The 15170-nt window shown below is 35.4% G+C and overlaps 1 protein-coding gene across 1 annotated transcript; it reads right to left on the bottom strand.

Annotated features, from left to right (window-relative positions):
- Window positions 1–1883: 1883 nt before the first annotated feature.
- LOC126728535 (receptor-like protein kinase FERONIA) lies at window positions 1884–3052 on the bottom strand. Its single transcript, XM_050434341.1, has one exon. The coding sequence runs from the start codon at window positions 3039–3041 to the stop codon at window positions 1884–1886; it is 1158 nt and encodes a 385-aa protein (XP_050290298.1). The 5' UTR covers window positions 3042–3052.
- Between the last annotated feature and the right edge of the window lie 12118 nt (window positions 3053–15170).

The following is a 15170-nucleotide window of genomic DNA, read 5'->3' as shown; positions in this document are numbered from 1 at the left end:
ACAAGCAGCTGAGTCATTGTTGCACAACCAACTCAAATCAGAACAAAATCTTCTAAATCAATTGCAGTACCTCAATCAGCTTTCAGGATCCAAGCCTCCATGCAAAATAGATACAGGGATCGCTAGTCTTCCACACAACATCCTATTTAAGATTCAGTTCTTGATATTTCTACAAACTCCCTTTTCTATACCAAATATCCTCCCTTATTGATTGAGATATATCTTCCTCTGTCAAGAGTCTTCCATTGTGAAAATAATCCTATCAACCACACATGCATGTAGCACGTAATGCCATGTTCTTCGAATAAATGTTCTTGATTCTCAACTAGATTTCTGCATTAAACTAATAGAACCTCTCCACTATAACCCCATATTACTAGTCCTTCAAGAGTTGAGAGCCTATACTTCAGGGCCAACCAATAAATAAATGAGTTCTTAGTAATAGCTGTTAAAAACCATATGAGCTTCCACCATTCAATTGTCACAGCCTTACTCCTTATTTCATTCAATAAAAAGTGGAAAAGAACCCTCTGTGTTTGGATGGAATCCCATACACTTTTATCTTTCTGCCCAAATTTAACTTGGTAATATTATATTGGAAGTCCACCGGATCATCAAATGTAGCAGGCATCCAATATCTTTTCCCATCCCGAATGAAAATTGAAATTTTAACTGAGGCAGAGCTTGTTGAATCATAGAATTTTATTAGGATTCTGAATCCATTTTTTGGAAGTACAGCACCATTGGGTGCCAGTTATCATGCCAAGGAAGGATTCTAGGACTCCCCACAGAAAAGTTGATTAGAGGTCTTGCTATTTCTCTTAGTTGTCATATTTCCTTCATCCCCATGAACTGGCTTATGGGATTTTGACCTCCCAAAAGCTTTTTCCTCTTAATAAATACCTGTATGTCCAGACAATCCATACAGAGCCATCTGAGAAAATAGGTTTCGTATGGGCTTGAGGATGGCAGATTTATTCCATTCTTTGATTCTTTTGATGCCTAAACCTTTCTTCATATTGGATAGACAAATTTCTTCCAAGCCACATTTGCTCCAATAGAAGAACCTTCCTTACCACTTCATAGAAAGCAGTTAAACCTTTTGCTCAATAGCCAATATGATCTTCATTGGTAAGATAAAAAATGTTGGTCCAATACACTTAGATTTCATAAAGCACAAATTGCAGCAATTGAAGCTTCCCTGCAAAGGAGAGACTTTTCTTTTCCTATTTAGGGTGTTATCCTAACTGTAATCTTTTCAACTAGCCTACAATCCTAAGCTTTGAGTTTACTAGGGATTAGAGGCAATCCAAGGTACTTTACTAACAACCTACCCTCCTTGAAATGCAAGATAGAGTGGATCTAAATGTTTGGTTTCTTGTGACATCCTAGCAAAGAACACTTCATTCTTGCTGTAATTTATTAAGAGGCCAGAAATCTCATGAAACTCCTTTGACATTCTTTAAAATATTCAAATGGATTGCGAGTAAGTAGCAATGAAGATCATTAAGTCATCAACAAAGTTCAAGTGAGTTAGATTTAATCTTTCACACCTGCTATGAAACTTAAAGCTCTTTGCTTAAATAGCAACTTGCTTCAACATTCTTGTAAATACTTTCATGAATTCAACAAACAAGTAAGATATAAAGAAAAAAAAAAAAGATGGCGGCATTACTAATTCAGTTCAATTAGTAACTGTAACATGATTATATACTAAGAACAATTTAGGGATACAACAACAACCCACCTCACTATATTCCCGAATTCATATACTACCCAACACAAGGTCTAATGAAAATAAAATAAATGCAGAACTTGCTTAGCTTATGGGAGTGCAATTTTGATATTTGTGGTGAATCACTAGTCATTTGGCGTGAAAGTGTTCAAATGTATTCCCTCAAGCTATCTGAATCCGAAAGGAATTTCTCAAGTTCAGGCAGAGAAGAACTAGAGGTATATTCAACAATGGCTGGAGAAGCGAAACCCCAAAAATCATTACAGGTATATTCATCAATGGGACAGTAATATTCACCATCCTTGCTCGCAGCATCTGCACTCTCTTGCAATTCCAGTGCATGTTCAAGGCCTACCTCCACTTCATTCATCGTGGGACGATCCTTTCCCTCATGTTGCACACAAGAAGTTGCAATGTCCATGTATACCTTGAAACACTCTGGAGCTATCTTCCCCTTCAGATAAGGATCAATTTTCTTATTGAAGCTCCATTCTCGTTCCCCTTTTTGGGCCAAGCTAATCAGACGCCACTGATGCATTTTGCCGAGTACTACTTTAAACAGTACGACACCAAAAGAGTAGACGTCAGATTTATCGGTCAGCCCACTGGTAATGCGACATTCGGGATCCACGTATCCCAAAGTATCGAGCATCGTAGAATCCAGATTTTCCAAATTTTCCTCCGTGATTTTGAAAGGAACCACTAACAAACCTGGAGGAACCATCTTGGACGACTTGAAATATGACAACTTGGCCTCCCATTTCTCGTTCAACAGAATGTTGGCCGGCTTCATGTCACCGTGGATAATAGTATGCTTGACCCCAGTGTGAAGGTAGTGCAGTGCACGCACCACCCCAATGCAAATCCGGAGTCTTTGTTTCCACGAGAGGCGATCATGTTCATCGTGGTCCGTGTAGTAGAGTTTTCTGAAGAGGTTTCCGTTGACTATAAACTCGTAGACTAGGATATTCTCGCCTTCATCAATACAATATCCAATGAGAGGGACGAGGTTGGGGTGGCGTAGCTGGCAAAGCAACACCACCTTGGTCCTTAAATCCTCGAAAACAAGACCCTGTCCCGGCTTGAGTTTCAACCGCTTTATTGCAACGGTTTTGTTACAGTCATCAATAAACCCCTTATATACTCTACCAAAACCCCCCTCACCAACTAGTAATTCATCATTGAAGTTATTGGTAGCAATCTTGATCTCAGCCAGTGAAAATTGACGGCATAATCCCTCAGGAAGAGCTGAAGATGGTTTTGCTCTCTTCCCGGACTTTTTGAGTAACTTTGATACACCTTCCATTGATGCTTTAGACAACTAAGAAAAAAAGCTGTTGAAGTCGCTATTGGAAAATATGGTTAAATAAACAAGTTTTGATTCAACAATACAAACCCTAAAAAATTAGCAATGACAAAAATAAATAGATAGAGTTAGAAAGATCTCACAAACTATAGAATCACGCAAATGCGTTGTCTTTAAAGGTTGATTCGTGCCACTCGGAGTAGAACTCGGTGTGAATGGCTCTCTTGGCCGAACAACCCCCCAAGATTAGATTATAAGGTGGCTGCTGTAGTTGAAAAACTTAAGAGCTATAGAGGGGAATATAGGGTTTTATATGCTAACTCATGTGAGGGCTAAAGGGCTGTAGTAGATAAGGAAATGGAATGAGGCCCAAGAGAGACAAGCTTTAGTCCAACCCAAGCCTAATTCCAACCCTTAACCCATTGTCTTTCAAGCTATCACTTAAGAGATGCAAAAGTTTATAAACATATAAGCAAACTCATCTCTAACCAATGTGGGACACAAGCATAGTTTAAGAGTTTGAAATATACATACTCCAACAATCCCCCACATGTCACAAACACTAAACTAGGAAAGGCAATAAACTCAAGAAGGCATGCATCAATATGGTACTCTAAGGTTTTAATCATACTTAGGGTAAATAAGTAGGAATTACTAGACAATGGTAGAGTTGGACTTTTTTAACCAAGCTATTAGATAACCAAACTTACCACCCACATACCTTTCTTTACCAAGGTTGTTCCATAAGCGGGTTGGCGCCTTATACAGGCCATGCGCCATTGGGTTTCATAAGAGCTCTAGAGACCTACCCAAGTTTCATAGAAAGCAGCACAACTTCCACTCCCACATAGGTGGCATCCATCAAGAGTGTGTGCAGTACACCCCATCCCGATAGGTAAGGACTATGGATCCATTAAGAGCTAGCTCAACCTTCAACAATCTGCAACTTAGCACTGTCTCACACCATAGGGATGGACTCATCACTAATCTCCTCAATGAGATAGCGGAATACATAATAACTGACAATGCCCATATGAACCACAAATGACCTCTACCCATTTAACCCCTTGCGTGGAATCACCCATCATAGAGGTTGGGCATTGGCCATAGTGTTACAATTTGGGTATCAGTCCTATCCCCCTCAATGTCTTACTCACTAACCTTCTTGCTAGTGGCTTGGTCAAAGGATCGGCCAAATTCCTTTCTGACCTGACAAAGTCCAAGGACATTACACCATTATCAATGAGTTGCCTCACAATATTGTTCCTCCATCGGATATGTCGACTTTTCCCATTATAGATTTTGTTATTAGCACGTGCTATGGCAACCTGGGAATCACAACGCATGCAAATGGAGGCAACAGAGTTAGTATACAATGGTATATCAATTAACAAACTCCTAAGCCACTTAGCTTCGGACCCAGCCTTTTCTAAGGCTACTAACTTTGATTCCATAGTAGATCTCGCTATGCAAGTCTGCTTGGATGATTTCCAAGAGACAGCCCCTCCAGCTAGTGTGAACACATATCCACTAGTGGACTTTACCTCATCTGTATCAGAGATCTAATTAACATCACAATATCCTTCTAATATAGCAGGATAACCACAATATGATAAACCATAATCAAAAGTACCCTTTAAATATCTCAACAATCTAGATATTGCATCCCAATGTTCAATACTAGGATTATGAGTATATCTACTCAATCTACTAACAGCATATGCAATATCAGGGTGAGTACAGTTTGTCAAAAACATCAAACTACCAATAATTTGTGCATATTTATCTTGTGAAACACTATCACCACGATTTTTAAACAAGTGCACCTTTGAGTCAAAAGGAGTAGACATAGGTGACATATCAAAGTGTTCAAACTTTTTAAGAATTTTCTCTACATAGTGAGATTGTGATAGTGTAATGCAATCATTATCCCTAAGGATCTTAATGCCCAAGATTATATTTGTCTCACCCAAATCTTTCATTTCAAAATTAGAGGCAAGAAAGTGTTAAGCATCATGCACAACATCAAGGCTAGTTCCAAATATAAGCAAGTCATCAACATATAAACATATAATAACACCTTCCTTATTAATAAACTTGCTATATATGCATTTATTGGCACCATTGATCACGTACCCATGTGTAAGCATAACATTATCAAATTTTTCATGCCATTGTTTAGGTGCTTGTTTTAAACCATATAAAGATTTAACTAACTTACAAACTTTATGTTCTTGTCCAAGAACTACATAACCCTTGGGTTGCTCCATATAAATCTCTTCTTCTAAATCACCATTTAGAAAAGCAGTTTTAACATCCATTTGATGTACTACAAGTTTGTAAATAGAAGTAATGGCAAATAAAATTCTAATAAATGCAATTCTAGAAACCAGAGAATAAGTATCAAAATAATCCACATTATGTTTTTGCTTATAGCCCTTGGTTACTAAGCGAGCTTTAAACTTATCAATTGCACCATCCGGTTTTAATTTCCTTTTAAACACCCATTTGCAACCAATAGGTTTAATTTTGGGTGGAAGCTCAACTAATTCCCAAGTATGATTAGACATAATAGATTCTAATTCATTATTAATTGCTTCCAACCAAAAAGCTGCATCTATGGATTTAATTGCATCATAGTAACTTACAGGTTTATCTTCAACGACATAGGCAAGAAAATTGTTACCGTAATCATTTTCCTTCCTAGCTCGTTTGCTCCTTCTTATTTCTTGCACATCATCAACAAAGTCATTAGAAATTTCAATATAATCATGCAATTCTTTTTCCTTATTTTTTAAAGGAAACACATGCTCAAAGAATATGACATTTTCGGATTCAATAATAGTGTATGATTCTAATATATCACTTTTGATGACAAGAAATCTATAGCATGAACTATTGCACGCATAACCAATAAACACACAATCACATGTTCTAGAACCAAGCTTTCTCCTTTTAGGCTCGGGTAGCATGACCTTAGCCAAGCACTCCCACACTTTGAGGTATTCCAAGTTAGGCTTACGCCCTTCCCAAAGTTCATAAGGAGTTTTATCGGTTTTCTTATGAGGTACCTTATTTTGAATATGGCAAGCCAAAAGAATGGCCTCCCCCCACCTGTTGGAAGATAGTCCAGAACTAACAAGCATAACATTTATCATCTCTTTAAGAGTTCTATTTTTCTTTTCAGCTATTCCATTAGATTCTGGTGAATAAGGTGGAGTTACCTTATGTATTATGCCATTTTGTTCACAAAATTTCTTAAAAGGATTAGACTCATATTCACCACCTCTATTGGTTCTAAGTCTTTTAATCATTTTATTCTTTTGGTTCTCAACTTCACTTTTATACTTTATAAACATCTCCAAAGCATCATCTTTGGTTCTTAGGCTGTGTTTGGTTCAATGTAAAATATTTTTCCGGAAAATAAATATTTTCTGGAAATGCTATTTTCGGGAAAGGAAAATATTTTCAAGTGTTTGGTTACATTATGAAAATTGTTCTAGAAAATATTTTCATGTGTTTGGTCACATTCTGAAAATGCTATTTTCCACCACCACCCACACAAAACCCACCACCACACAACAAGAAAACCACCAAAACACCACCACCCACACCACCACAACAACAACAAAAAAATCAGAGATCAAAGAGAGAAAACCATTTTCCTACAAAATGCTATTTTCGGGAGGAAGAGAGAGTGATCGAAAACTTCAGGGATAAAGAGACGACGACGAGATCATTGGTGCGATGAGATCGAGACGACGAGATCGGCGGCGTCGATGAGCCTTGGGTCAAGAACGAGAACGAGATCGGTAATGACAACGCCGATGAGCAACGAGAACGAGATCGGTAAAGACGATGCCGATGAGCAACGAGAACGAGATCGGTAATGACGATGCTAATGAGCTTTGGGTCGAGAACGACGACGCCGATGATCTCGACAGCGCGAACTCGACGGTGTGTCTGGGGTGGGGCACGATCTAGCTCACTTTCTCTACTCTCTTCTCTCTCTCTCTCTCTCTCTCTCTCTCTCTCTCTTTGCGCTTGTGAGCCTGGAAATGGTTTGAAGGTAAAACAGAACCTGCATTCATTTTCCAAGTCAAAGGCCTTAATTTTACGGTCAAAGTAAATGATTTTCCGGAAAACTCTATTTCCATGCGCAACCAAACAGATGAAAAGATGTAAAAGGATTTCCGGAAAACGTTTGAAGCCAAAACAAACGCAACCTTAGTAAATAAAGTTTAGTGAATCTAGAGTGGTCATCAACAAAGATCACATAAAATCTTTTACCACCTCTAGTCATAGTGTGTTTTAAATCACCCAAGTCACTATGTACCAATCCAAGAAGCTCAATTTCTCTTGTTATGGATTTACAAGGTTTCTTGGTGATTTTAGTTTCGGCACAAATTTCACATTTGTCCATATTAGCTTTACTTAGTGAGTTAATAATTCCGCATTCTTTCATTTTCTTTATATAGCCAAGATTAACATGTCCAAGTCTACCATGCCAAACATCAATGGAATCAACTAAGTAAGCACAAGAAGATGAACCTTTTTCATTAATAACTTGATCAACATTAAGTACAAAGAGACCTTCATCATCACAGCCCTTACCAACAAAAACTTCATTCTTAGTTAAAGTAACTATGCTATCATCAAATAAAACTTTAATACCGGCCTTACCAAGCAAATGTACCAAAATGAGATTGTGTCGAAAGTGAGGTACATGAAGGACATTATTGAGTGAAAGAGTTTTACCAGAAGTTAGCTTCAAGAGTACCTTCCCTTTACCACTCACTGGCACGGATCTATTGTCCCTAACATAGACACATTCGTTGCCTTCCGCCATAGGAGTGTAGGAGCTAAACTCTTCTTTGAATGCACCAATGTGTCTTGTGCAAGCCGAGTCAACTACCCATCCCTTCACTTTTGTCACCAAGTGTGCCTCACACACCATCGCCGCAATGATCTCTTCGGTTTGCACCACATTTGCCTTATTTGATGTAGAGCCTTTGTTGTTGTTCTTATTGTTGTTGAAGTTGCCCCTCACCCTACATGTTGCCGCATAATGACCTACCTTGCTACAAATAAAACAATTACCCTTTTTCTTTTGGATTTGAGGATTTGGGCCATTTTTATTATGAAATTTTCCTTTTCCCTTGAAATCATGTTTCTTATTATGTTGTGGAGATCTAGAAGGTCCTCCCTCTACAACATTAGCCTTGGAAGTAAATTCCTTAGCTCTAGAAACTTTTTCCGACATCCTATTCATTTCTTCAATTTGAATATCAACGATAGTTTGTTGAAGATTTAAATAGGTTCTATGGTGGCTATGCTGGTGTTTATACTCTTTCCAAGAGTCCGGCAACTTAAACACTAGGCCATGAGCCACAAACCTCTCGGGTAAAACATCACCCTCTTTAACTAGGTCGGATACTAATTTTTGAAAATCTTCAATTTGGCTAGAAACACTTTTTTTCTCAACCATTTGAAAAGACATAAATTTAGCCGTAGCAAATTTTTTAGCACCCTCATCCTCAAACCCATAACGACCATTAAGTTCATCCCATAAATCTTTAGCACAAGTAAAATGACAATAATTATCAAACAACTTGTTAGATAAACCATATTTAATAGTATGAACACACAATTTATTTGTTTTTTCCCACTTTGCTATATTTTTAGGATCTTCTTCGGGTTTAGGCTCATAAAGAACCTGGTCAAGTTCGGTAAATTCCAAGATGGGCAAAACTCTTTCTTTCCAACGTTTAAAATTATTTCCATCAAAAGCCTCAAGCTTTGTAATTTCCGAAATGACCTTAAGAGAATCAACAACTTTTTTCTTCATTTTTAAAACACAAAAATCAACCTTTAAAATTGTTGGAAAATATATCTAAATAAACAAGTTTTGATTCAACAATACAAACCCTAAAAAATTAGCAATGACAAAAATAAATAGATAGAGTTAGAAATATCTCACAAATGCGTTGTCTTTAAAGGTTGATTCGTATCACCCGGAGTAGAACTCAGTGTGAATGGCTCTCTTGGCCGAACAACCCCCCAAGATTAGACTATAATAATTTCTTCAAGTTGATCACATACTCAAACAAGAAGAACTAGGAACAACCTTAATTTGCCTTTCCTTAAAACTAAAAATTGATGCAGAAATTTTTAGTGGAGATGAGCAAAAAAAAAAAAAAAAAAAAAACAGAGGGAGAAGGTGGCTGCTGTAGCTGAAAAACTTAAGAGCTGTAGAGGGGACTATAGTGTTTTATATAATAACTCATGTGAGGGCTGAAGGGCTGCAGTAACAGTCACTATGCAAGCCAACGGGCTGCACATTAAATGCCCCAACAAACTGCTTATTTAATGCCCAACGAGCAGAACTAAGATGGGCTGAAAGCAAAAGATAAGGAAATGGAATGAGGCCTAAGAGAGACAAGCTTAAGTCCAACCCAAGCCCAACTCCAACCCTTAACCCATTGTCTTTCAAGCTATCACTTAAGAGGTGCAAAGATTTATAAACATATTTGCAAACTCATCTCGGACACAAGCATAGTTTAAGAGTTTGAAACACACATACTCCAACAGTCCCTACATACTGTTTTGGGTTTGAATTTTCTCAGTTCACTTAACCGTCAGTCAATGGAAGGACTTGAGTGTGTTTGTTGCATAATAAGATTTTGGCTAGTTTGTTAAGTAGCACATTGAGTCTTTAAGATTTTTTTAATGATAAAATTAGATGATCCTGAGTTTCATAAGCATATCAAGACGCACTCATGGATGTGTGTTTAGGATTAGCTTATAAGCTAACTTTTTGTTTTTAGCACACTTTTAACAAAAAGCTAAATAATTTGTTTCCAAACATAATATAAATCGTATCAAACATTGGAAACAGAATATAGATCGAGTCAAACATTGGAAACTACCTCGTAGGAGTAAAAAAAAAGAACATAGTCTAAGAATATCTACATAACTTAAGAAACAAAATAAAAGCAATTCCCATTCTTTTATGCATAGAATTCCATTTGCCCTTACATCTAAGAAAAGGTTGCATTGTGAGTTTGTGATTGACCACCAAAGATTCCCATCTAATTTCACAGTTCTTAATTTCTTATGGTCCTCGGTGGACAGTCTTGTTTTACACAAATTCCCTTATAAACCTTTTGTTTGTGAAATAAATAAAATAAAATACAGAGGCCATTTATATGTTATCCATCAATAATAGTGAAGAATTTGTAAATCAACACAACATCCTACTTAAGACAACGTTGTATAGATTCCTTTACAAGTACGTTAGTCTAGATCAAGAGTTTAGTCTCACATATGTGTTCAATCGCCCTTCCCCTAATTTGTTACATAAATATAACACATCCTAGCAACATATTTAAACATTTTCAACTAATTTTCAAAAAATTAAAAAATATCACCCAGAATTTAGCAAAAACTAAAAAACAGAATTGGTGAAAGAATTGTAGTTTGATCATGTTGAAAAGAAAGCAGGTAAGCATGAGGAAGCATTTTCTCCAATTAGCACTGTCACTCATTTGCCGCTCAGCTGGTGGCATCTGTCACTGATCCGAGACAGTGGTACCTTGGTAATCTTCCTGACTTTTGCTTTCTTCACTTCTGAAGTTATTACCAGCACCATTTTGATCATCATGGTGAACCTTGAATCCATGCTAACATTGTGAGTCATCATCTGGTCCATAACCTAGACTCAGCATCTCTTGACCCTGCTAAGATCTAGCATAGGAAACCCATCAAGGGTAGCAGGTCCATCAGATAACCCATCAGCACCTATCATAACATGGGGAAAACCCTGCATCCCTAAGATAGGTCTGGCTCCACTTGCCAGTGGCATGGGAGGGGGCTACATGTTTCCCTTGCCTCTTCTTCCTCTTCTTCGTTGTCATCGAATGGGACATTATCTAGATTGACTCCCGTAGCTTTCTCCTCCTCCTATTTTGATTCTGTTGCAATTGAGATCGCCTATACCAAAGGAAAAAAGATGGCAACAACTAGATTCTGCCATTTCTTACCATTTAAATTGCATAAAAGAGAGTACATCTTGAAGTGCAATGCAGATTCTTGTGCCGTCTACATCCACTTCTTCACAAAAAGGTTTTAGTCACTTGCTGGCTTGGAAATAAGATTAATTGAACTAATGAGATCTTACTGCCAATAACTAACTCTACAAATGTTTTATTTTACAAGGTTAGGAAACTGCTTACCTTGCAACAGAACCAATAGATTTCCCGAAATGCTTCTAAGACATTAAAGAAAAAACAAAAATACTATACTTATATGAAGATCTAAAGACATAATATTTTAGAATTTCATGTAAAATTAAATATCAACAAAATAGCAGCAGCTTTTTTTTATTGGTAAGTTACACACACCCAATGGATTTTGAACTCACAACCTCACCATCCATTTCATTGTTACAGGAAGAGGAAAGTATCAGTTGAGCTATAGCTCATTGGCAACAAATAACAGCAGTTTAAGGATACATAATTTGATATTATATTCCTAAGTATCCTAATAACCACTCATTGATTTCCCAAGCAATGCCAATAGAAGTTCCCTGTGCAGATACTGATTGTCCCATTGGGTCCATATTCCACATGATCTTTAATGTCATTCAATTTTCTTTTTTATCCACTTAGATTATCGAAGAATTTGCTGCTGATATCATGTGATACATGCTATACCATTTCCTAATATTACAAGGAAATTATATCAATCCAAATAAACCATTCTAACACTAAACTTCGACTATGTGTAATTTAGTTTCCACCAAGTAGTCTGATCTGGATAATTCTCTCCGCTGAGTTCCCCCCCTGCCAAGCAAAGGGTGGAGGCATGGGTAGAGTTCAACTACACCTTCCCCCATCCATAATGCAATGCATCATTCTCTATTTTATTTCTACACAAGCCTATGCATTACTCTATGTTCTTCTCACTCAATAGCACAATGCCTATTGCAAGGGGAACAAACTAGTAACATTGGGATTGGCATTATATCACCATTTGTTGTGTGTTCTCTCTTATTTCTTACAAGACTGCAAACTGAGAGATTGCATCACTGTTGATGATTGCTATGCCATGGACACTACTCTTGTTGAAGTAATTTGTCTTTGACTTTTGACTTGGGGTTTTCATTTCTATCTGTCCTTTCTATAGCAATAACTAGAGTGCAGAGTGCCACCAAATCACAATTTGTCACCTTGTTCTTGTGCAAGGAAACTAACCCATCTACTCTTGACAACTTTTCCTCACTAACCTGTTTATGAAAACATACACACTTCAATATTCCTTTGACCTAAGAACCACTCATTGTATTGTTTTTTGTGGGATTGAGAGGATTTGAACGCAAAATACATACTTCAACATACCAAAAAATCCAGTATTGTAGATGTGACAATATCTAAGTTTTCATATCTGAAATACATCTCTCTCATTGGAGAGCCTCCAATTGAAGGTTTAATATATAAGGACACCACTTAATTCAAAAGCTTATGCCTATAAGTTTGGGTCCAACTATGTTAATCACTCTCTCTTATCATTCTTGCTCAACGTGGGATTTTACTCACACATGTATATCCATTAAGAAGTCTGCAACTACATGAAACTCAATGGTAAAATAAATTCATTTACATGTTGCAAATAACAAACTTTTCCAATTTTATTCTAAAGACGTTGAACTCAACCAAATTACAAGGAGTTCTCGCCAATCTCTTGGGATTCTGAAACACTTTTACTATAAATTTACCTAAAGATGAATCTAACATGATTTACTAATTAACAACAACTAGTCACAGACCCACGCGATATGCAGAAAAATTTGACATCATATACTTTTATGTTAAGTAAAAAATGAAATTAGTGGCTAAGACTTATAAATAATAGTCCCAAACCCATCTCACAATAATGTGATTACACTATAATATATAATATATATTATATAACTAAAGAAGTCTATATCTTGATTTTTTGTATAAATATATTTTTTTGCCAAGGAAACATGTTGCGTTTTATTTTTAATTATTATATAAGACAAAATATTTTGTAATACGTTATAGTATAGTGAGATATGCACCAAAATGCAACACAATAAAAAAAAATGTATAATTTTTATTAGAACATGAAAATGAATCTTGATGATGTCATATGAAAGCTAACATTATTTTGCATTTTTGGAGATGTTAATGAGCAATTTATCCAAACTTTGTTTTCATTTTTTCACATAAGAACTATTTAACAAAGTTATAACAATTTATATTTCGATAATCACTAAACTCATATATGAGAATCAACTATTACAAAAAAACTTCTCCCCAAAACATATATTGATTTATATTTTTCCTTTACACACAATTTAAAATTTTTGAAAAACTAAGGAAGCTAAATGTGTAGTATTTTTTTTCTTTTGAGAAGAAGCTAAATTTGTAGTTGATTTTAGTCAATCAATAAAAAAACATAAAAGGGGTAGATAAAAGCAAACGTATTCATGATATAATTGTTTATACATGTCCATATTTGTTTTTTCTATACCATGGAATCACCTCATTATGTTAAGCTACTGAGAAATTTATACATTTAATACTCATGTTCTCTAAAAGATTCATGTAGTAGTTGTACAACTGTATCTTGTTTGATCTCTCCCATGTCTTTAACTTTAGCCCAATTCACAACATATAAACCAATGATCATGAAAAAAGAACCTAGCAAGATGAAGCCAAAGACAATTTCTAAATTTTAACAAATTAGCCAAGAAAATAATAGGAAAAGATCTTGAATTATAAATTATCTTGTGTCAACAAACAATGCAATAATCTATGATTGTAGAATTGCTAAGGAAATCGTCCAAGTAGATGACTATATATATATATATGGTCAAGAAAACTTGCTAAAAAGTGTGACCTATGTGAAAGTAAAAAAAAAAAAAAAAAAATAGTAATACAAAAAGTGAAATAATGTAAGAGAATTTGATTAGTAATACCAGCATATAGATAACTTAACAACCATTTATCATTTAAGCTATGTTATTCAAATTACTTTACTGACATAAAAAACTATTGTTATTATCTTGACAATACTTATCAATCTTCATATATTAACTTTCTCCATTCTAATTAATCCAAGAACTTCTAGAACTTGTAAAATGCCTATCATAAAGCATTAAAACAAAATAGAATGTCAAGATTATAGAGAAATCTAAATGAGAGAGAGAGAGAGAGAGAGAGGTACCTTTGATATGTAGTAGATATAAAAAAACAAACATGTATTGATAATTGAAATTTTTCCATCACAAATACTAAGCTTATTGGTTTTAAAAGAGATAAAAATAGAACATATATATTTAAAATATGTAGGGGAAGGGAAAAAGGTATAAATGATACATAAGCGTCGTGGGAGGGGAAAGGTTAGAGAAGAGGAAGAGACCTTGTATATTTTGGTAATTAAAATTGTATTTGTAACGGCTAAGTTGCATATATGAGTGTTTGTGTGTGTGTGCGTCTATGTCTATATATATATATATATATATATATATATATAAACTCATCGAATTAAATGTGATAACATAATAGCAAGTCTAAATAGAGAACTTTTGGACTACCATATTGGTTTATGGAAAATTAGAGACTTTCCATATTCATTATTTTTTTCCCAAAATTTTTTATGTGAGAATGAGATCACATCGTGGTATATGCTTCAAGTAAGAGTAATGGATATTAGTATTATCATGGAAAATATAAAGAAATAGTTAAACATTGTGAGCGTCACAGAGTTGTTTCCTTAAAAATTATAATTGGTAAGAATTTGTTTTTTTGAGACAATAAATGGTAAGAATTAAAGATTAGATCTTTAAAAAAAAAAAAAAAAAAAAAAAAAAAAAAACCACACACACACACACACACATTAGTATGTATGACTTGCCGTAAAGTTATTTACATCGTAAAATTAATGAGAAAACCATACAAAGCTAAGTTATAATCTCAAATACAAAGAAAAAGAGGAACACCATATGCTCCATACCTATCGATCATAATATGTAGAAGATTTTGTTTCTTCTTCCAAAGTATCCTAAGAAGTTAGCATAGATTTAAATGAGACTAAAGAAAA

Source organism: Quercus robur, chromosome 5, assembly GCF_932294415.1.
Source record: "Quercus robur chromosome 5, dhQueRobu3.1, whole genome shotgun sequence".
Taxonomy (NCBI): Eukaryota; Viridiplantae; Streptophyta; class Magnoliopsida; order Fagales; family Fagaceae; genus Quercus; species Quercus robur.
This window is presented reverse-complemented; position numbering and strand designations above follow the sequence as displayed.

Coding starts and splice junctions, on each gene's coding strand:
- LOC126728535 (XM_050434341.1), bottom strand. CDS start 3,041: ATGGAAGGTGTATCAAAGTTACTCAAAAAGTCCGGGAAGAGAGCAAAA.